Source organism: Opisthorchis viverrini, assembly GCF_000715545.1.
Source record: "Opisthorchis viverrini unplaced genomic scaffold opera_v5_42, whole genome shotgun sequence".
NCBI lineage: Eukaryota > Metazoa > Platyhelminthes > Trematoda > Opisthorchiida > Opisthorchiidae > Opisthorchis > Opisthorchis viverrini.
Genome location: NW_008751698.1, coordinates 1,559,934 through 1,582,279, shown reverse-complemented (window position 1 = coordinate 1,582,279; position 22,346 = coordinate 1,559,934). Strand labels below are relative to the sequence as shown.

At 42.8% G+C, this 22,346-nt stretch overlaps 1 protein-coding gene across 1 annotated transcript in view; it reads left to right on the top strand.

The window, feature by feature from the left end:
* Nucleotides 1-998: 998 nt before the first annotated feature.
* Nucleotides 999-22,346, top strand: part of T265_03109 (hypothetical protein) — a gene marked incomplete at both ends in the record, with an annotated part of 72,353 nt that continues 51,005 nt past the window's right edge. Inside the window, 7 exons of the mRNA XM_009167514.1 lie at nucleotides 999-1,496; nucleotides 15,426-15,548; nucleotides 16,813-17,097; nucleotides 17,433-17,747; nucleotides 18,088-18,588; nucleotides 19,602-19,958; nucleotides 20,340-20,606. Coding sequence (XP_009165778.1) covers nucleotides 1,374-1,496; nucleotides 15,426-15,548; nucleotides 16,813-17,097; nucleotides 17,433-17,747; nucleotides 18,088-18,588; nucleotides 19,602-19,958; nucleotides 20,340-20,606 — 1,971 coding nt within the window. The remainder of the gene's footprint in view (nucleotides 1,497-15,425; nucleotides 15,549-16,812; nucleotides 17,098-17,432; nucleotides 17,748-18,087; nucleotides 18,589-19,601; nucleotides 19,959-20,339; nucleotides 20,607-22,346) is intronic.

Sequence of the window (22,346 nt, the reverse complement as noted above, 5' to 3'; positions counted from 1 at the left end):
TAGGCGAAAATGCTGCAAACTACTGTAGTATGTTTAGCACATTTTAGCTGGTTTGACCACTTGACTATATAGTTTCTTTACTAGCAGCTTCTTTCCTTGGGTCGAAAGACGGTTTCATAAGGCGAGATCACGAAACCACGTTACCACCGCGTTCCTGGCCCTCGCGTCACACAAGCGTACCTAAATTCACGACATTTACTACCTTTTCCTTTTCGCTAACCATCTCTGGTCGATAAAACTTCGACCAAGGTGTTCATAAAATATCTCCCAGAACAAGATATCTTTTACCACAGCCAGCTTGCACGCCCATCCGATTTCCTTTCCCATGACGTGCACTTCAATTAACCATATGACAGTGCACGAGCCTTTCAGCGTCGGTTGGCGTTGCCAACTATTGATTGTGACGATCGATCGACCCCTTACGGTCGTCGTGGTCGTCTTTCCGGTCGGCATTTGCAGGGTGCTGACCTGGCATTCGGCTAAAGTGCCCTGACGTGAGTGTGTACGCTTGTGTGAGGGGTTGTGTTGTGGATGTAATCCTGGCCGTTCTGGTGTGCGTGTTTTCGTGTCCTCCCGGTTTGTACCAGCCCACATGTTTCGCCTTCCGTGTGTGCCCGAGATGTATGTGCAATCAGCCGTACACCATATGTTCAGCTTTTGAATCCATAGAAAAAGCAGTATTTGCGCTAGGCATGAACAGCTACAAGGACCAATGCAGCGAGTAACAGTTGGCCAATCATTTCTGACGGTCGTTCGATGGGATACCCCAGAAGAAACACGTTCCACCCCATTCTGGCCAATCACAACGGTCTACCCCGGGGTTTCCATTCTGTCACGTAGGAAGTTTGATACCCATGTGTGAGTGTGGCAAAGGCCCAGTTAAACCATGTGTGTGTGGGCTAATGGTTGATAAACAGACTGGCCACCCTTAAATAGTGGACTAAATTGAATTCTAGCAGACCACTCGAAAACCAACATTGAACGGCAAGCAGGGAAACGTGCACTGAGAATAGAATCTGTGGATTTCAAGTATAACATATCCCAACACAAACATTGTGAAACAGCTCAGGTTCCGTTTTACTCAAAGCAGACTCAGTTGTTGAATGACCCAGTTTACTCACCACCAAGAAACAAGTGTGAATTTTCCCAATTTACAAGCTACCGCAGTGAAACGTACAACTCCTGTTTGGCAACAGGTCCTTTCTGGAATTCGAGTGTGATACTGACCGACGGGGAATTTGTCACCCGATCGGTTCAGTTTATTGCTGAATTTCGTTGTGTGGAGTAGAAGACCTAATCAGTTTTCCCGTCTTCCATCAGAGATCAAACAAGTCCATCAAATTGTTTGATTCTACTGCTCCCGAACCACTACCATGTCTGATAACGAAGGTGCTTCAGATTCATCAGATTTCTCTGATGGTTACCCAACTACTACAACAATAAGTACAGTCGCTGTTCAGGCAGGAGATGCTCGAATCGTTCTCGCCGTATTACGAGTAAGTATTGCTTTCACGTGGAACATTTTGGTACCTTGGCTATTCACCTAGCTCCACTCAGTTTGTAGTACGAATAGCAAACAGTTATCCGCGTCAATTGTGTTGTGAGAAGACTTCGTAATTTCCAGTGAAGATTTTATTCAATAACTGGAACAGTCTGTGCTGAAAGGCCGAGAAGCACTGTAGAACTGATTTGTCCTCAGCAATGTGCATCCCACGGACCCCTAAGGATTCCCGAACCCCAAGCCTTTCAACCAGTGGTTGAATAGTTAACCGTATAGCAACAGGCGGTTGAACAGTGGGCAATTAGCTTGCGCTTATTCATCAACCTAGCTTGTTTATGGCCATATTTTGTCCACACATCCGCAGCTGAAATACACATCGTGAAAGGTGTATTAGGGAAGGATACATTTAGAGAAACCTAGCCTGCACTATTTGTTCCGAAAACTACAAGCCAAGCCAGGAGGACGTCAGACGAAGAACCTACTCCGAAATTTCTTGAGGACAGCCTCAGGTGCAAACATAATTAAAAAAGGTTTGATAAATCAAAATTTTGGAACCCAGATTTCCACTGTGCACGATGCGAAAGCATCCAACATCCACTGGCATACTCCATTCCAGTGTATTTTGTTGGACACGACACGAAATAGTGACTCAAAAACTGAAGATATCACATTTTTATGGTAGCCCAAACACAGTTCACGGATTCTATTCTACCGAAAGAACGGAGAAAGATAACCTAAATGTAAATTCCAGACGTTGATAGCTCTCCTCTATCCACTTCCTTTGCACGCCTCCATGTAGGTGATATCGAATGACTTGGTACAGGAACTTGAGCCAATAAGTGACTGAGAGCGATTCAAGGTGCACGATCTAGGAGCTGTTTTGTTCAAAATGGCATTCAAAATGCAAAGTAGACATTCCTAGACTATTTTGATTTATTTACCACAAAGTCAGTAACTTTGCGTCGTCCGCGATTCCAGGACAGCTGGTCAGACTAACTTCAACCGGAATAAGTTCATTTAAGTAAATCCTCAGGTGATGGACGGTCGGACTAGTCATGAAGGCATGTACCGGAAATCGAAAAAGCAGAGGAGAGTAAATTTTGGATCACGCAGATGTGTTGTATCTGTAGCGTGTCCTGAATTGAAGCATGAACCGATCTTGCTGCACCCGGCAGTTGGATCACTGACGTTGGATCGCCAACCAGTAATTTGGCTATGCCAGATATGCTGAAACCGCAAACACGTTAGAGGGTAAGCACTCGCGGTAGCAACCAAAATCACCGGGCCTATAAGTATCCCACTGAGACAGGCACTCAGCTTTCTAGCTCAAGAAAGAACTTTACACAACCAATGTAACCAGAATTGTTCTGTTGTCTATTTGGTTGATTTCCAGCTTTCCAGACCTTGTTTAAATCACTTTACCTCATAATTCTTATTCCGGAACCGAAGTGGTTCGCAACATTCGCAATTCTTTCGTGGTGATGTCATAATTCTGATCAGGGGGATTTAGTTCCTATTTGACAGGCACGGTATCATATCAGCCGCAGTTTAAGTATCTGGGTATTTAATGACTAAACTACGAGGTGCGGTTCCCATCACATTCGACTTGATTATAGACGTCAGAATCAGTGGATTTATCAAACACGTCAAAATAAGTACTGGCACCATTTGAAACCTGATCTGCGGCCAAATAAGAATCTTTAGAAAGCGCGCATCCAGTGGCCAAAAATCCTATAGGCAAGCAGAAGGAAATTAGTTGAGCAGGGCATTGCTAAGTTTCTCTGAACATTGAAGTCAACTTAACGGATGACCGAATGGACTGGCATTTCGAAGACCTTTATTCGACCCCAAAATGACAGCCTTCATAATTTGCTGTCGGCTTCTTTCCTGGTAAGGAAAATGAGGACTTTAAACGCCAAAGATGGGATACAAGCCATAAATAGCTTTACCCTGAAATCCGAGGTCTTTTGAACTGGGATATGAGAAGATGAATAAAACTGTTAACCGGTCATCATTTTGGGAAGCCGTCTTTTCCGCGTATTTTATTTGCCAAATCCCCACGGTTGATGCACTTCACTCGAGACAGTAAATCGAGTAAAGGCGCTATTCAATCTGTTCTCTCAAACGAGCGAAAAATGACGCTGAATCCCTCGTTGACACTGCTCCTTTAAGGTCTCGAAGAGTTTTCAGCGGCCTCATGAGTAGCGTGCACCCTCTAGGCACCGTGTGTGAGCCCAGCCAGGTCTCATTCTCAAACGGATTTTCAAAGGGACTCTGAACAAAAAAACACCTTGCGGTCATATTGTATATGCAAGCAGGAGACGGAAAATGTCGCGCAGTCCCCAGTTACGTTCATAATAATGATTTTGGTTGGTTAGGTACGTGCTTGCACCTGCTAGCACACTGCCGCGAAACTCTGCACATGATTGGTTGAGTTCATTGTGGCTCAGCGTAGTCCAGTCTGGTTGCTTGGTTGAATCAAATGATTCTGTGGCACAAAATAAAAGATGAGTGGAAGCATTCTTTCTATAAGTAAAGTAATTAGTTTAGGGAACTCTGACGAACGTCCACCTTCTGTATAAAATATGACCAAAGTAGAACCAAGCTGGTAAAATCCTTCAGAAATAAAACTTGAACAACACAGTGACAAGGACTCTGAACTTCCCGTGGGTCCGATTTTGCGTAAATGTTCTGAAATATTCTCCTTTCCAGGCAGTTTACATGTTGCTTCAACACGAATGCTTCATAGAAGGCTTTTTACTGTTCCATGGAGGCAGACTAAAAATCGGCGCATTACAAAATAATTGGGGGCATTTTGGAGACATTTTTTGCGGTTTTGACAAAAATTTGTTATTTATGAGGACTAATCGCCTTTACGGTTGCACGTTATAAAAGGATAGATTGTTGCCCATCGCTTGCAAATATATTGCCTTTCATTAAATTTCTTGCATCGTATAATTATTTCTGCTAAACAACGCCCAAAAATTGTAGCAGCAACGGTCAAAATTTCTCTTTGGGTTCTGAAACTTTTTACAAGATGGATCTTCGAAAGGTGTTGAGCAAGGTGAAAATGGTGAGGACCTAGCTCACTGACAAGTATGCAGAACCTAACTACTTTTGAATTAATTATTCGAATATGGGAGTATACCAAAAATCACAGTGGCAACTTGAAAACCTTTGGAGCTTACGACGGACGATTCTTGTCAACTTCGAACCAGAGAAGGAACATCTAAGCACAAATAACACGGGAATAAGTGCAGACGACATCGTGTATCCCGCGCAACGGTAGTTGTGTGCGCCATATATTGTAAGAGTACTGACCAGACGAACAACCAATATTAGTAATGCATGTATACCTACAACATACTTTGAGCTCGGTGTCTGCAACATCCTCTGCAGACGTAAATGGAGTGGACAAAGTGTTACCCACCAAGCTGACTAGAACATATAAATGAACCTCGCTGCTCTCGGCTGAACGATACTCATAAGTTTTCCTAAAAAGTTCAGCAGCCCATTGTCGGTTTCATCTCTCGTGGGGCTCATCAAGTGGCCCCAGTCTCGATTTTCCGTTAACGTCAAGTTATACTTGAAACCAAATTGTGCGCAATTTCATTACTGTTATTCTGATAATGCTGCTCATTAATTTGACGTCGTTGCGAATGCATTCGGTAAAACCTTATTAGAAAATCAGGTACACAGGAATTCTACGGATTGCTGATCCTGTCCTAATGAACTCTTGTTGGCATCAGTTGAAAATCATCCATTGGTCTTGTGTTTCATCTTCGTATAGCCTCAGAAACATCTACGCCTTTGAACAATATAAATAATGACTGGATTTTATGTGGATCAATCCAATGTCAAACCAAGCTGCGCTAGTCTAGTCCTAAAAATACTTACATCAACTTTTGTAACACTTGTTTAACACAGTTACTTGCAGGCTCCAGCCACATCTATAATGGGAGTGTACTGACGCTGGCCTACAAAATTTGAGGTAACGCCACCAAATGTAGACTCCTCCATCACACAGCTGTTTAACAAGTCAGCTGATTCGAGACATCTCCAATGAAGTTGACAGACGATATCAGTTGGGAGAAACACTGGGATAACTGATAAGTTTTGATATCGTCCTCTTTCTCGAACGCCATGTTTGTTTGTCTCTGCGACTCTTGGACGTTTCACTTCCGGGAAGTCCGTAACATTTGCAGCATGACTTTTATGTTAAGAGTCTACAACAAAGCGATTGCCTGCAGTCTCTATTGTTCGGTTTTCCTCATCTCTTACACAGCCGGGATTATTTTTATGGAATGGAATGACTTACTGATGGCAACATAAACTATGCGGTTCATATGGTTTCGACCATTAATTTACAGGTGATAGACGACACTCAGCTACCTATGGAGAACTTCCACGTTTTGTTGCAAATATTTGTTTGCTTTTGAGCCTGCAGAGGAATGACACACAGAAGAATTCAGCTCACAAAAAACCCATCGTTTGAGACTCATTGTTGTAATAACGCGAAAAATGAAACCACCACTCTAGTTCGCTATTCTTCTTGTCTGCTGGTAAAACCCCATTGATTATTTAGCCAACGGGTTTTTTCTCTGGACAGACTGTATGCTTCGGACGATGATTATCTCTGAATAGACATCCATCGGAGGTGCCTTCACAAACCACTGTGGATTTATGAGTCAGCCAAACTCATTCGCAAAGATTGGACCGCGATTCTATACCTACATTGGAGACCTGGAAAATATATCATTCCGTGTTTTAAACAAGCAAATGTCAGCCGTAGTTGGAACGGATCTCCCCTTCTTCGCATCGCTCTGATTTCTGTGGGGTGTAAGAAAGTTAGAAATATAGGGGACAATTGTATAGGTGTAACACATGAATCCTAGGGTTGCCAAAAACTCTTCAACAGCTCACGACCGGTTTCGCACTATTTGAGGGTCATCAAGTAGACTCAGTCCCTGAGTTTCTGTCAATCTTATGTTCTACTTGAACTTCGACTCATACACTCAGTTGCATATCAACTCAGTTTTGATGGGCGACTCATCTGGTACCCCACTGAATCCCACATTTATGTAGGGTGCCGGAACAAATGAACCATGAGGCTGGCTTGTGCAGCATATCCAGCTGATTAGGAGCATCATAAACGAAGCATTCAGCTGGGTTCAATGTGTGTCTCCCGTCAACACCAAATTGGTATGCAAATGAGTGTATAAGTTGAAACTAGAACAAGTTCGATACCAAGCGGAGGACAAACAGACCAAGGTTTAAGTACTCTCACTTCGTTCTGATGCATTGATTTTTACGCACATATCTTTCTGACTGTCAGACAAACTCTGTGGTAGAAAATTCCCATTTTGGTGTGGGGAAGTTCCAGTGACTCGTCTAAGCGACAGCTGAAGGAAAAGCATCTTCCAAATTTGTTCGCAAATGAGTGTATTTTGCTATGCATCTGCCCAGTTTGAAGAATTTTTTATTTCTCAGGTGATTCAGAGAAACTCAGTCACTGCGAACCTTCGGGATTACTTTGGATTGGCCTTAAACGAGTACATATCTGTTGGTGGCTAATTTACCGATGGCAGGGCAAAGCACACGTTTAGTCGGTTCAAGTGGAACTACGAATGAGTTTCCAGGATGAGTACGTGATTTGGCCCTACTTCACACATGACTTGTCCCAAATATAAACCAAAAGTTGCCTGCAGAAGCAGATTCCTGGGGAAGTCGCACAAAATGCTTTGAGTATCTTCAGAAATTTAATTTTAAGGATAACGCATGGTGGCCAAATGACTGCTTTTCCCTTGATATACATACGGTACAAATAAGGCCGTATATCTTAGACTTTCGAACACTGCTTCATACCAAACTGTTTTCAATTCTCGTTGCCTCGGATATGATTATCGACGTCAGTTGTGACCACCTGTTTGTTTCAACGTTTTACCATAAGCAATATCTTGGTCCGAGTTTGATTTTCGCTGATAAAACGAACTTGCAATATCAAACATGATCGTCCCCGAAGAGGCTGCTACTTTTTTTCGTTTGGATAAGGTTTGGATGTGCAAACTTTACTCAATTCTCTAGTAACTTTACCTTGAGAAGGCCCTGGCCGCGCAACAGCAGAAAGTGGCACACCCGAGAGTCGCCTTGACCTGGAAGATTACTTCTTGGTAGAACACCCTACTCTGAAATTTGCTGGAATCTCTTTCACATCCTATTTTTTCTCCCCTTTTTGGGGCTCGTCAGGTAAGAGTAATCCCCAAAAGCCGGAAGAATATCAGAAACAACAGCTTTACATGAGTCTATTGTTAGCGCGAGCTTAATTTGCAAATGAGAATGTTCTGTCGGTCGCATACTTCTGTTCCCTACGGAACGTTTGATAAGCAGTGACTTTGCAGCATGGATGGAGATGGTCGGCTGCAGAATTGTCACAACCGAATAGTTCGTAAGTGGATGACGCGCGACGATTCGGGAGAATTGGATACACCTTATCAGATTAAGGTAGTTGAAACATGTGCCACTATTCTATTCCAGCACCGTATGAGAGCGGTGACAATAACGCCGAGTGGTATTGAAACTTTGCTGCCTCCTGGCTGAGACTTACGCGCTGCTTAAAACACTGGAGTATGGAGCATGTGACTGGTTCCAGTAAGGGCCTTTCTGTCAGTTCCCATCGTTGTACGTTTAGCTTGTGCTGACTAAAGCTCGCGAAGCATGGTAAGTCTATCCTGTTGATATAGAATTACCTATAAAATAATTCTCAGGTGCCATCAGTTCATAGCTTCTGATTTTCTTCGAAAGATACCAAGCATCTTCGCAGTGGATCTCCGCACTCTCCCATTCTTTTCACTTTTCACGAAAACGTTCTTTCCTCATTGTTATATGGCAGTTGATGGCCAGCCCTTACTAGTTGTTTGTTGCCGTCGACAATACTTCTACCTCCGATGTCTCCAATATACCTCAGAAGCAAGAAATAAGATCTTGGAGCATTCTGTGATAACTAGAGTTATTTCTATGTTTGGATTTTGCAAGTCAAGGTCCTGGGAATAGCCATAATTCAATGCCACGTGACAGGATTCTGGATGTTCATTTTTCAGCCGGACCATCCAGGCTTGTAAACATCGTAAATTGAGTTAGTTGACTTGCTTCATAAAGTTACGCCATGCACAGGTGTCATTCAGCGCTTCAAAGGCGTTTTCGTGTCTTTTCACCGATCGTTTTTAGGGTTAAGATCCAACCAACGAATTCTTCAGCTGGGGTTTCTAACTTTTCAATGATATGTGCAAGAAGCTTGTGGAAAACATATATGGATTTTCTTGGGGAGTACCCTCTCTGGGGGTGTCTGAGGGGGTCTGTCATGGGTATCACTTTACAGTGGTCATTTTAATAGGCTGTCTCCAGCGGATAAGGATAAGTTTCTATATTTTTAGGTTTCACTTACACCATGTGCGGTTTACTAGGTGAAAGCCAACCGTGAAATCAGAAGTAGTTCAGTTTTCGCCCTGTCACTCCCCAATCGGACCAATTCCTCAAAGAAACCAGAATGAGCCAACTGCATGCATTATGTTACTCAACACATATCTACTACTGATGGTGAACTCAGCAATGTTCACCTTTTCTCAAGCTTTAATTACAGCAATAGGCGATCCTAACTTCTGTACACCATGGGGACACCGAAGAAGAGCGAACTTTGTTCCTGGCCCAACTTGACAGAATAACTGAACAAGCGAACAGGTGATCATTCAGATATAAACTATTTGAGTACAATTGAACGGAATTATGGTAAATAGCCATTTACATGAAATTCATGGTGAACTTGAAGCTCTTCTCAGAAGTTTTACCACACTCTGACAACTTAGGATCGAATAAAAAGCATTAAAATTATCAGGAAAAACTGATGCAGGCCACGAAATAAACTCCACCGAAAAACACGACTAAATCCACCCCCCAATGTAATGCTGAACCATGCAAAATGATTTCTGAGTAAAAAAGAGTTGACCAACAGCTGCAACTTCAGATATACAGCCACCGAGTGACTGCTCAATAGCAAGCGGTGTTTCGATAAAATCGGCCTTCGACAAAGCACCGACACCTGAGTTTACACTTAAAACGGTATTGCACAGAGTACGGAAAAATTAATGACGGTAAAATTTCGCTCAATCCAGCAACCTTTTCTTATTTTACTGCCCTAGAATATGGTTTGAATGTAAAAGTATAAAGTGAATGGTCCTGAAAAAGCGAGTCGCTAAACAACTTCAGATGGAGAGTTAATGAGGAAGACGAAGCATGGTTGAAAAGATAAAATATGGAACGGATGTCCACATTTTCAGGCCGATTTGAAAAGTATCCCTGTTTGAATTCAGCGTATATTTGATCTTTTTGTTTTAAAATTACTGTGTATGGAACGTACAATATAATAAACATGCGTATGTTATGTACAGTAGTCACTTGATATTAATGAGTACACAATAATATGCATAGGTCTTATACTCCTTAAATAAATACCATAGCTTGGTCCTCGCTGTAATTAGACGTCTGTGAAATTGTTGCCATGCAGCCTGGGAGTTTCCTATTCTGGCTTAAATAGAACATCTTTATCATTTGAAAGGGCTGCAAACCATTTTCTTTCCTGAGTAACTTTCATTGAAGTGCTATCCAATGCAATCAAATTGAACACATCTCATATCACTGGAATCGCAAACGCGAATTTCATTCAGTCTTGTTACCACATAGACTGGAAAGTAAGAACCAGAAACACTGAAATATCACTTATCTTGGTGCTGCGTATTCCAAGAGGTCAGCTTTACAGGAATCAAGAGGCAACTGTCTCATCTCAGACCTTCTGTCAATTACAACTCGACTTGCTCTACTCTTTGCTTATGTCTTGATATTCTGTCCTGGCAGTCTTGCCACGTGTGCTCAAAAATATATTGTGATCTAACGAACCATTTCATAAGACCAGCAAATGTTTGTTGCAGCCTTTTTCCGCAATGAAGCCGCCTTTCCTAAGACTTAGTACACTATCTGAAAGATTTCAACAGCTCCTCTCCTTATAGCCATTAAACCACAATACTGACATTTTTGTGGAAGTTTGTAAAATCCCTTTGTTTGTAGGAAGTGAGAAGATTTTGAAATTTTAGTTGGAATTTCTTTCTTTCCGCTATTATGAGAATCACCGGCAGTGCACATCTTACGGATCTTTCCAGGGATTCGAACCAGTGATATCTCATACTCTCTATCGTCCACTACCGTCTACGCTTCTATCTCGACGAGTTAAATTCATCTTTCAATTAGGGGGGTTTGCTGTGACAGCTGGTAAATATCCCCGTACGGTGTATTAGGATCCCTAAAATGGAAACCGCTGTTCCAAAATCATGCGTAAATAAGGCCACAAGAAATAAAGTTAGACGGAAAGAAGCGTTGACATTGTACAGTTTTCGGTTAGATATGATGAGCTTTAGAGAGCATGACTGAATTTAGCTCGTTGTTCTTCTTTCAGCTTGGAAAACCAGGATCTGATGAAGCAATACTACATAAAACGAGACCGTCGTTGTTGGTTTGTGTTTGTCAATGTCACAGAATATGCACACACATAGAGAGAGAACGGACACCTAATCAGACGGAAACCTCTAGCTGAGGGCGACTGGCAGACTAGGACAGGTCAATAGTGACAAGCCTGCAATTTCGTGTATAGATCAGTGACCACTACAAGCTACACTGTCACGTCCCTCGGATGGAATGCGCCACTACCAACTAATAAGACGAGAGGGGAAGAACAGACACACTGCAGCTATCTCAGGCCTAACTTAAATTTTATGCCACTTCGGTAGACTAACAGTCCCTCTGATACTAGACACCCCTCCCCAATAAAAACACGTGACAGTCCCTCTTTTCGAAGTTCACCTGCCTATCTGATACTATAATGTGCTTGGCTTGGTACGAATTACGTTGTCACAATAATCAGCATTCGGTAAACTTGCATGGAAAGGCCCGACGGTAACGTGTTGGACCATTTATATGAACGCCTGTGAGGTTTCGGTTAAATGTAGTAAAATGTGCACTTAGGAGAAAGCTGGTGACTTTGTTAAATTTGATATGCGAAACGGACATTATTTACGGGCGAACAGGGTAATGGACAGAAAAAATCAGTAATGGTACACTGTGACTCTATTTTCGGTAGCTTTGGCTATCCAGTCATGTGAATTTCTTTCCTTGACGTTTTACTTGCGCGATTTTTTCTCTCGTCCTCTAATTATCCCTTGATCGATTCTTACTGCTATAGGATTCACAACACCACGTGATCTTTAGGCTATAGCCCAGTTGGAAGTGCTCTGTGAATCTACTTTGGCTTGGTATGTCCGTGCATGAGAAGTAGAATGTTGGAAGCGCAAGTTAAAGCTGTACTTATTTAGTTTGGTCTATGGATTTACCTGACACCGAAGAAACCATCTCTAGGAGCCTTCATTAGGACGATTTAATTAAGCTTTCTCGATGTCTGGCCACATCTGTCCCCACAAACTTCGACTGAATTCCAAATCCAGCGAACTAGGATAGAGCTAGTAGTCGGATCAGAATTATAGCTTCTGGAAAATAACAGTAAAAGCAATTTCACAGCGACTTACTCGTGGAGGGACAAATAGCCCGAAATGATCATTGCCGTTCGTGTTTTGAGATATCTTGTTATATAACAACTTAGTTCTCCGTAATTTGCACCGAGCAGCATTATTTCAAAAGAGCATTACGGTTCACATAGCACCAGTTACTTACTAACTGATGCCCCAACTTGGAATGCCATTGAATTATTCGAAAAGTGAGATGTGAGATAGCTTGGCGTAGCTCCCTATGCTTTCACCTGAAGACATGTGCTTCGCCTCAACTTCTTGCAAAAGGCGCGGAACATCGTCATTTTATCGTCACTGTCCTTGCATGAGTATGGAAAACTATTTGTTGTGCGATTCCCACTATATTTACTGACTTATATTGGTAACCACAAGCACCGGTCCCGGAAGGACGGGTGAGAATTCACGATTTCGTGAGCGGAGAGGATGTCCGCGTTGACATTATGCTCGTTGCTTCCTAAAGGGGATAGCAGATCACAACGAGGTTAATGGAATACAAGCGCACATGATGGTTACTTCCATAATTTTAAGAACTGCTTGCTACGATAAGCGCGCAGACTATGTTATCGTCTTCAGAAATGTGATGGCTGTTGTGAATCCATCGCAGGAAATTTTTCAATATTTTAAAACTGATGTGAACTAACAGATAACATCGCGGGTAAGGGAAAGCCGGTTACTGAAGTCTCAGCGGAAGCAGTTATTTATCCCGCATAAGTTTTGTAATTCGGTTAAGCAAAGCATATGCAAATTTTCGTTCAACTGACTGAATCCTAAACGAGCGTTACTCATGGGCTAATTATTGAAACCTTTTTATTTGACCATCTGTCGTCTACCATGGTCCTTACTCTAGCGTCAATTTGTGGGTCTTTCTTAGTAGTCAGTTGTGCACGAGGAGTTGATTATTCACCGTTGGCCTAATGCATATCTCTGTACTATTTAAGCGCCCTACTTTTCCTCTGCCACGTGTTTTCGTCTCCATCTATTCTAATTAGCTCATTTACTTCACGTGAACATGTTTCTTGCAATGATGCACGGGGAATTCTGAGTGTTACCTTCTTTATGTACAGAATGTTCACTTACACAAGCGATGCATAATAGCGCTTTCTTTCTTTGGAAACTTATGCAGAAATGACCAGTTTGATAGATTAGAAAATACCAAAGCAAACGTCGTGCACACAGCAACAAGATCAGTTCCACAAAGTGGCCATTGTTAGGAGTAGAATTCATATATGGTTCTACCCTGTCACCCTAATGAGTTGCATTCCGAACTAAGAGGTCCAGCTACATAGTCAGACCGGTTATTTCTCGACCCTTCTCTGTCAAGTTTTTCTGAGGGTGACCCAATAGATATGGGTTAATTGCCACAGTATGTACTTTGCCATCCTAGTTTAAAGATGCCGAGAAAGTAACTTTCTCCAAACATAATTCATTTGGATGTCAAATGGTCGGATTTCGTATGCCTAGCTACAACATTCGTTTCTGCATTTTCATGGCTGTGCTTTGGGTTGAGAACTATTTATTCGGGCACCAGGAAATTGGGCTACGTTATGTTTGATTTCAAGCAGTCATTGAAGAAAGAATGAATAATAGAGAGGACTTAACATTCAGTACTAGCAAGCAATTCAGGTAACAACAGAGTAAAGATTTAAAGTGATGTCGATTCTCCTCCTTTGCATCACCTTCTCTCTGTTATAGTGGTGCACGGTAACACGTGGGTTTCTCCCTAACTCAAATAAGAGTAGCCATCTTCTGTCAACGGATTCGGATCCAGAACAGTTAGAAAGTAATTATCTTGAGGAGTATGTTAAAAGATCAGATTGTTGGTTGAGCTGGGCAATCTGGTCGTAAATGCTTCATCACCAATCGAGGAGACTTTACCAGTGCGTTGTTGGAGAGTGAAGCAGAGCGTAACGGTGCATTGGTGATTGTGGAGCTACCACACAGACATTACACCAATGCAGATGACGTTTCATTATCGGACACTCCTCCTGGTGTGGTAAGAAAAAAATCTGTGACACTTCTTCTTCCACACAGAATTCCATCCAAACCCAACGAGTAGTTAAAAAAATATAACAAAGATGCAGTCATTTGGATTGCAATACATTGCAGCACTAAATTTAGACACGTGATACAAAAAAGAGCAAACTACCGCATGTTTCCTAATGTACATGGTTGCATGCTATTACTTTGACAGAGGAAACGTGAAGAGCCAGATGGCCAACGAATTCGTAATCTGAATTCGGGTTACTCCATTAACAGCTCTCCCATAATGTTTTACAGAGTTCGGCCTCGCAGCAGTCGACCTTGCCAGGCCACAACTTGAGGGCTTATTTGGGTCACCAAAAGTGAAGTATGAAAAACAAATCGCACCGATAGTGGTGAATGATTTGCACAAAATCCAACCGAACACATCAAATAGGGTACCACACCTTATAGGACCACTATCAGAGGCATCCTAAATGTCCCCCGAATAAGCATATAACATCATGGGACATTTCGCTTTAACTTGAATGGATCCGCCAATGCTTCTGCATGTCCATGACAGAAACACTGTAGTACATCGTGGTGGGCCTAGTTAGTAGTCATCATCCTTTGTCTCGTCTATTATTAGAAATGACCAAGGAACAAAAGGACGCGACTATTCTCCAAAAACATACTTTCTGCTATAGTGACGAAAGGGATTTTGGTTATCCGGAACTCTATAAGCTTGGAGTTAACACGTGGCTTCAGCTCAGAGTTCAGTTTTTTAATAGAATCGGCATTCCACTTATGGTACATTCCACTTAGGTGAGCTGTGCGAATATTTTTTGGCTAAACGGTAAACTGAATACGGCCAAGTCGCGTCAAGAAAATATGGTGCCATGATGAACCATCATTGCTTACGACAACGATCGTTTAAGTGGTTCACACCCTGGGGAAAAACTTAAGCATTTAGGGATCCAGAAAGGCTCCGCCCTTCGATTGCGGGCGGACACTCCCACTCGAGACAGTCTCAAGCTGGTAAATTATCTCATCGAAAAGTCATTCTGTTCTTGAGGACCGACGTGTCCGAGGAGTGCTGTTCTTTCTCCAAATGAAAATTCGTAAGCACTTGAGCACAGTATGCTCACAAATAAAAAATAATATTTTGGTATGGACCTCGAATTGTTTGACAATATTGTGGTGCAAACGTCGCATAACTTCACCAACCACTTTTCTGGCTTTACTTTTGGTTTTGTATCTTAGTTCTGATATGACCACAACTTAATTTACCCAGATTAGACAAACTCTGGTTGACGGTTCACTAATTTGCTTTCATTTTGCAGTGCGGCAACTGGATCAGGGTGCGCATACAACGCATGGAACCCGATCTGTACGATATTGGTGCGAACGCAGATGAGGCAAGAGGACTACTGGAAATTCACAATCACTTGTGCGAGAAACTAGTGGTAAGTCTGGTGTGCTTAAGTTGTCATGAAACTAAGTTAGCTTTCGACTACCGACGTCTGGCAACTTTTATCCGCCCCTCAGAAGGAGAGCGCGACCTGGTCACCGCGCTCTTATGATCTTTTGCACATGTCATCCAATTGGCTTTTTTATCATCTCTAGTCAAAAAGTAAGTACTAGCTATGTATCTACCCTCAAAAAAGCTCTGATTACTCAGTTGTTCATTAGAAAGCTCGAAAATTTGGCTTTTTGCGATTCAACAATCACAGTCTTACGCATTCCAGTTATTCAGCCAGAACGTTTGATACCACTCGTCCTTCGAATTATCTACCACCCGGAACCAGCTGATTATCGCAAATCACTGTTCTTGAGGGCGAGGGGTGAATTTTAGCTAAATTTATGGGTAGACTAACTGGAAGACAAACCGGGACTAGTATAGATTTGTATGAATAAAGGTACGACGGCCGGAACCGAGTTATCCATGATCATACCGCTGTTTCCCGTAAGCGTGTTCTCAATCTGGCCCAGTATGATTTATTTGAGGTGGATCGGTTCACTACCGGATAAACAATGGGTTATAAACTCACATATATTTGTCCACGCCGGTGATTCTTTGGTACCACTCATCATGTGGGCCCTAAAACCACGGTGACATATCGGCGTGGCTCGGTTGCTGAGTTAGTGTCATGGTTGTGCGGCAGTGAAGCACCGGTGTTGGACACTGATGTTATGCTTTCGATGATGATGATGATGATGATGATGATGATGATGATGATGGTGATGATGATGGTGATGATGATGATGGTGATGACAGTTGCTAAGCTTCCCGAGCTTAATAAATCATTTTACGAAACTGTATGTTGTATCAAGCGATACTTTGCCCCAACGTTCCGATTCGGAAGGCAGTCAGGAATTGAGCACCAGGTCACTTTTTCACCCAACCATTCGCCAGCCTCCCTTTGATGACATACGTCCATACAGTTTAAACGGAGTGCGCCATATACCAGAGTGATTCCTTGGCTTGGTAAATAGCGTAAGCTATTAGAGACACTGAGAAGACGTGAGCGATCTCGCTATTTTCACCTTATGAGTGCAAATCGGGACGAAGTGCACTTTCCATTGCCTAATCGAATCAAACGAACCCTACATGTATGAAAGACTATGTTTCTTTTGAACGTGAAAAAATCACACAGCAATTAAACCATGGTTTATTTTCGAGTGGTATTGAACAGTTACATGATAGTCTATTCCTTATATTTTTTTCAGGTAAAGCAGGATCAAATATCTCAGTTGCTATCTCGAGCAGATGATCTAGTCACACAGCAAACCTCAGAAAGCCAGACACAAGTCTATGCAGCCATGGCCGAATCACTGAATCGTGCTTGGCGTGACCTACTTGGGGTTTTGACTCAACGGGGACATCTACTGGAGCTGGCTGTGGAATGCTACTCCTCTGCTGAAGATGCAGTAACCCAAGCTCAACATGTAGAGACGGTTTGTAACAACGCCGGTTGGGGACACGATGTGACATCTGTTCAACGCTTGATTGATGTAAGTTGTCATTCAGCCATACGCACTGTAACGGTCCTCTAAGTGGTATAGAGAGAGAATGTGAAGTCCAAAGCTGAAGAACATAAAATGAGAATTTGATTTATTATAGCATCAACTAAGCATTTTTGGCCAACTGACATTTATGCTAACCTGCTCGTCAAAATTTAGGGTCATGTCATTCTTTCTTTTAGATGCTCAATGTAATAAAAAATCAAATCAGTGGACTGAAGTCTGATCATTGTCGCGCTGGGACTCATTATATATATAGGCTGTGCATGGTATCAAATCGTTTTTTAAATAACATTCCTAATTCACATACACTTTACCGTACCTAGGAACACGAAGCACTCAAAAACGCTTGTCTGATTGAACCATCACATCGAATGCTGAACGCGGCCAACGCCTTACTAGACTTGTTGGGTCGACTGTCCAATCAAGCCGGTCCGTCCGGTTCATGCTCCGCAACCTCAGTCGCTGCGCGCGCCAGTGTGGAAGCTCGCGAACGCATTGCAGCTGTTACAGCTAAAGGAGGGGCTGCAAGAAGACACGCCGAACTTGTGTGGAATAGGCGAGACAGACTGCTTCAGCTCAGACTAGCAGTTATATCTATGGAAGCCGAACTTGAACGCATCGTGGATTGGTTCGTTAAAGTGAGTTTGGTTATATTATCTGAATAACCCATCAATTTCGGAACTCCGATGATTTCTTGCCAGAAACCTTCAGGATTTCTGCTTTGTAAGGTTTACTGATCAGGACTCAGGACCGCGAATGAAGGGAGATCCTATTTTGGCCACTGTTTACCACAGCTACAGCGTCAAAAGTAGATGTTCAAACATGTTTTTAAAAAATATGGTGATTGATGAGAGATAATTTCTGAAACTGTATGCTATTTGTAGCGGAGTGCATTGCTAAAAAGTAATGAAATTTCAACGCACCAGACTTAGAACCAACCAATATTTGAACGTACACCCATACAGGCAGTTTTTATAGGAACTTATCCGTCCTGTCTTTCTATTCCCTCAATCTGCAACGAAGGTCGGAGAACCACGACTTTCTGAGAATCAGCTTGGTACGAGCCTTTCCGAATGTCAGTCACATCTAGAAAATTTGATGGCTTTGATTGAGGAGGTACAAGAAATGCAAAACATGCACACTCGTTTGATGCGACATCTCCAACAAGCTTCCAGCACACAGCAGAGACCGACCGCTCCGCTGCGCACTGTATTTGAAACTTTGGAAACTGAACAACAGCAACTGGAAACAGAATTGCGCCAGGCCTACACACAGTACGGTCTGTTGGAACGTGAGGAAGAATTAGATGACGCACACATGGACAATGAAGTGACTTGGAAAGAGACGCATGGAGCATACGCACAGCTATCCAGTCGGATGCGTACCACAGAAGCCTATATTTGGGAGTTTCTGGATCGCATCGAACACAGGCGGCGTCAACTTCATACCGGTGTTATTTACTACAGCGAATGCAATGTTGTAAGTACACTAACTGTGGTTTTACATTTAACCTTTGCGAAAGTATTTTTACTCATCTCGATACAACCGTGTATACAGAACACCGCATCCAGCAACTAAATTTACACAGACTAAATACCTACACTCCCATAAACATTAGTTTTTTCAATGCGACCAAAAACTGGCGTTCTGAACAGTTCATAAGATAGCCTTTCCATTCTAGGGATCACAGTCTATAAAACAGTGCAAAGACAGAATCGAATTCCTAAATCTCCCGGTTTTTACCAGTAAATCCTCTCTATGCCAGAAACTTAGATATCAGTGATTCAGTGCAAGCGGGAGGTCTTGTGAACTGCATAGGAAGATCACGGGCCGACAGAAACGATGCTGTCTAAGAGGATGATTGGCACAGGCACCAATGTGAACAAAAATCTGGTAAGTGGTGAGTGCCTACGCTTGCAAAATTTTGGCAAGTGGAACCAACTACTGAAATAGGTCAAGCAAAGCGGTTAAAAGTGAATGTGGACCAAGAAGGAAGCAAGCTGCTTTGTCTGTATGAGCCTTCTCATAATATACGAGACGAAACACCTTTGAAAAGAATTGAAGTGGCGGAAGGACAGTGTTATTTGAACCCCTCAGTATTCTACCATTAAGGTCACAGTTGAAGTCATAGTTCAACATACTGGGAGAACCTGAACATCATAAACGAAAGATTCAGGTGAGTCTCCCGTGAACACCAAATTGATTTGCAACTAAGTATATTTGTTGCAATCAGCCCGATTCGGATTCAAGTAGAACATAAGGATGACAGAAACTCGGGGACTGCGCCAACCTGATGAGCCCTAAGAAGGGCGAAACCGGTCGTGGGCTGTCGAAAAGTTTTCAGCAACCTTGTGAGTACTTTCCCTTATGAAAAAAAACTGAAAATGTTTCCATTACATGGTTTCATGGAGTCTCCAATCGCACCCAATCTCGGTAACCTTCCTCATATTTAATCCCTTTAAAACTTCAAGTTGCTCAAGCAAATCTACCAGCTGGAAGCTGATATGAAACAGACGCATGAATATCCACCCAGTGGTCTCGAAGACTCGTTCTTCGAGCGTCTGAACGATTTGGAGGTTCGAGTCCCCGGACTGCGTCAAACCTTGAGTGATCTACGTTCAATTCAAGATGACAGCTTCGCACAATCCTCACTCAGAACACAGATAGGTGTGACACCCTCCGTTGTTGCATTGGATCATGGCGTTTCATCCGTCCCCATCAATGCAGCGACTAACAAACTTAAAGAGATTGAAGACGGAATTGCACGATGTCGCTTGCTCTTTTCCGCCTATCAGGAACGAAGCATGAAAGCACAGAAGCGACAAGAAGTATATACGAGAATAGAAATGGTAAGTCGAAGTTTGCAGAAAAGATCAAACATTCAGAAACTCATTCAGTTTCCACTTATTGTTAGACGGGCGCTTGTGTGTACTTCAGTTATACCAAGCACCAATGGAGCACACATGTTGCATATGGCAATAGAAAGTTATTTTCGTCTCCTTGGGAGCTTAGTTTACGACGTCATCTCTTACGACGGGGAAACATTAGAGTGGAACAAAGAAAATGTGTTGTTGATGATGATCATATCTCAAAGTAAATTTGAAAACCACACTTTAGTTTGTTGCTAACTGGTATGTCTTATCTCTAAATCGACAAGATTACACGACAAGACAAGTCACCTAATTTCACAGAATCCAAAGTGGGGTAGTTGAATTTACCAGACAACGTAGTCACCGCTGATTTATACCAATTCCTTCACATTTACCTTGCAGTTATCCGAATGGTTAAATCAACGTATCGAGCGCGCTTTGGTCGAGCATGCGTGTATGGGCACAACCACAGAACACGTGGCGGACTTTGAGGACTTTTATCGGCGTTTGGAAAAAGAGTTGGAATCAAGAGAGCCGGAGCTGGATGAAGTCAGAGCTGCAGTCAACCGAATGTCCCCATCGTCGGAAAAAGCATCGTTGGAGGTAGTTAGCAATTTACACGGCACTGTGCAAAGTTGTCCTTGTTTTTTTAACCTGTCTCTTCCTTATGCGTTGTTGATGGCTTGCTTCACCGCAGACGGTGATATTTTTTTAAATGAAGTCAACTAAAGCCAAGTTTTCCTCTTCTGGAGATGAGTTTTTGTGACAAGTTTAAAATAGTGTCACAAGGAAATGCTAAAAGAACTCTCTGCTACCAAGAAGAAGATTAACGCTCAAAACTCCACCATGGAACCCCTCATGTAAGTTGAAAATGAGGCTTTGTTACTCACAGTGTGGGGTAGCAATCGGACAAGGGTCCAAAAACCAAAAGTACAACAGGTTTCTTCTGAAACAAGGACATACGGTAGACAAGGTTTTCTTGAGTGACTGGTGATGCGACTAACAGCAGATTGGAACAGTTTTCCAGGTGAATTAGGAACAAGCATCCATTCCCTTGTTTAGCACAGACTTGTATCAGTAGCCTGACAGCAGCACAGTAATACTCTTTCAGGAATCCCAGGGACAGTATGGAAAAAATTCTAGGCTGTTTAGAATCAATGGACAAGGTCAGGAATAGAAATTAAACGTCCCGCTCCAGTGCAGAAAGATTTGGACGACGAACCTGTGTGTGAGCGCGCTCGCCCCCACCTCCATGTTGTCTTTAATCGGGTTCGATGACTGATTTTTCATGCTTTAGAGCTGTTATATCTAACTACCGTTGCCACTCCAGTGCCTGGTGCCAGAATAAGAAATCACCGACAAGGAGCACAACAGCTTCAGCGCAACAAGCAAGTGCGTGCGAGTGCAAAAGTTACAACGGCCCCGCGCTATTTAAAGGACACTTTCTGACATCGATCTGGGTGTTTAGTGAGCACCCATCAACATGTCCTTCTATTCTATGCAATGCCTGAACGCTGATCATACTCGCTCGTGCTTCTGTGGCGTGCCTGAACACTCATCGGCTTTTGCTGAATTGCTTGAATGATTGACTAGCCTGGATGCTTGTCGGCTTTCCTATTGTAACTTTGGTGGAGTTTTAGGGTATCAGTTATGCCCCGGGCGTCCTGGGGTTACTTTGAGGAGTCTGACCTGTCTGATGAGAGCAGTGTGCTCGACAGTGTCACTCCTGGATGTTTCATCGCAGAAATGTCTCGAAAAGGGTAAGTGATCTGGATCAACTGAGACGGTTATTACCGACTGAAGGTGGAGGAGGAAACTCCCTGATATTTTGAAGCACTGAAGGAAGCACAATCTTCCCCTGGTTAGCTGACACTTCCATCAGTACAATTTGCGACTATGGGTGTACTCTGGCCTCGCATTTGTCCCGGCCAATCCTGCTGCCGTCGGCATGCTTGCACTGGAAAACAGAATCAGAAATGAGGATGTCATGTACTAAGAGAAGAGGAGAGTGAAAATCATTCTAGGATGGAGATTCGACCACCCGTGCCTGTTAATTTTGTGCGGTCCTAATAGCAAGTATGGCCAGGCTGTGTTTACCGCCAACATGGGCGGAAATTTGCACAGTCAAAAGTATATTAGTGAAAGGAAGAAGGCCTTCGCTGCGGAGTTACTTATTCGGAAATGCCAACTGACCGGTTACAGTCCATTGAACAAGGAAGCAAAACTCTAATCTGCATCTTAGTTACAAAACATGGACACAGATCTTCTCCCGAACGAGTCTTCCTGGAGATTCATTGCCTCCAATCATTCGTTGGTCAAATAAAAGCAAATGTTACAAAGTGGCCCCACGAATTCCGCAACAGAATT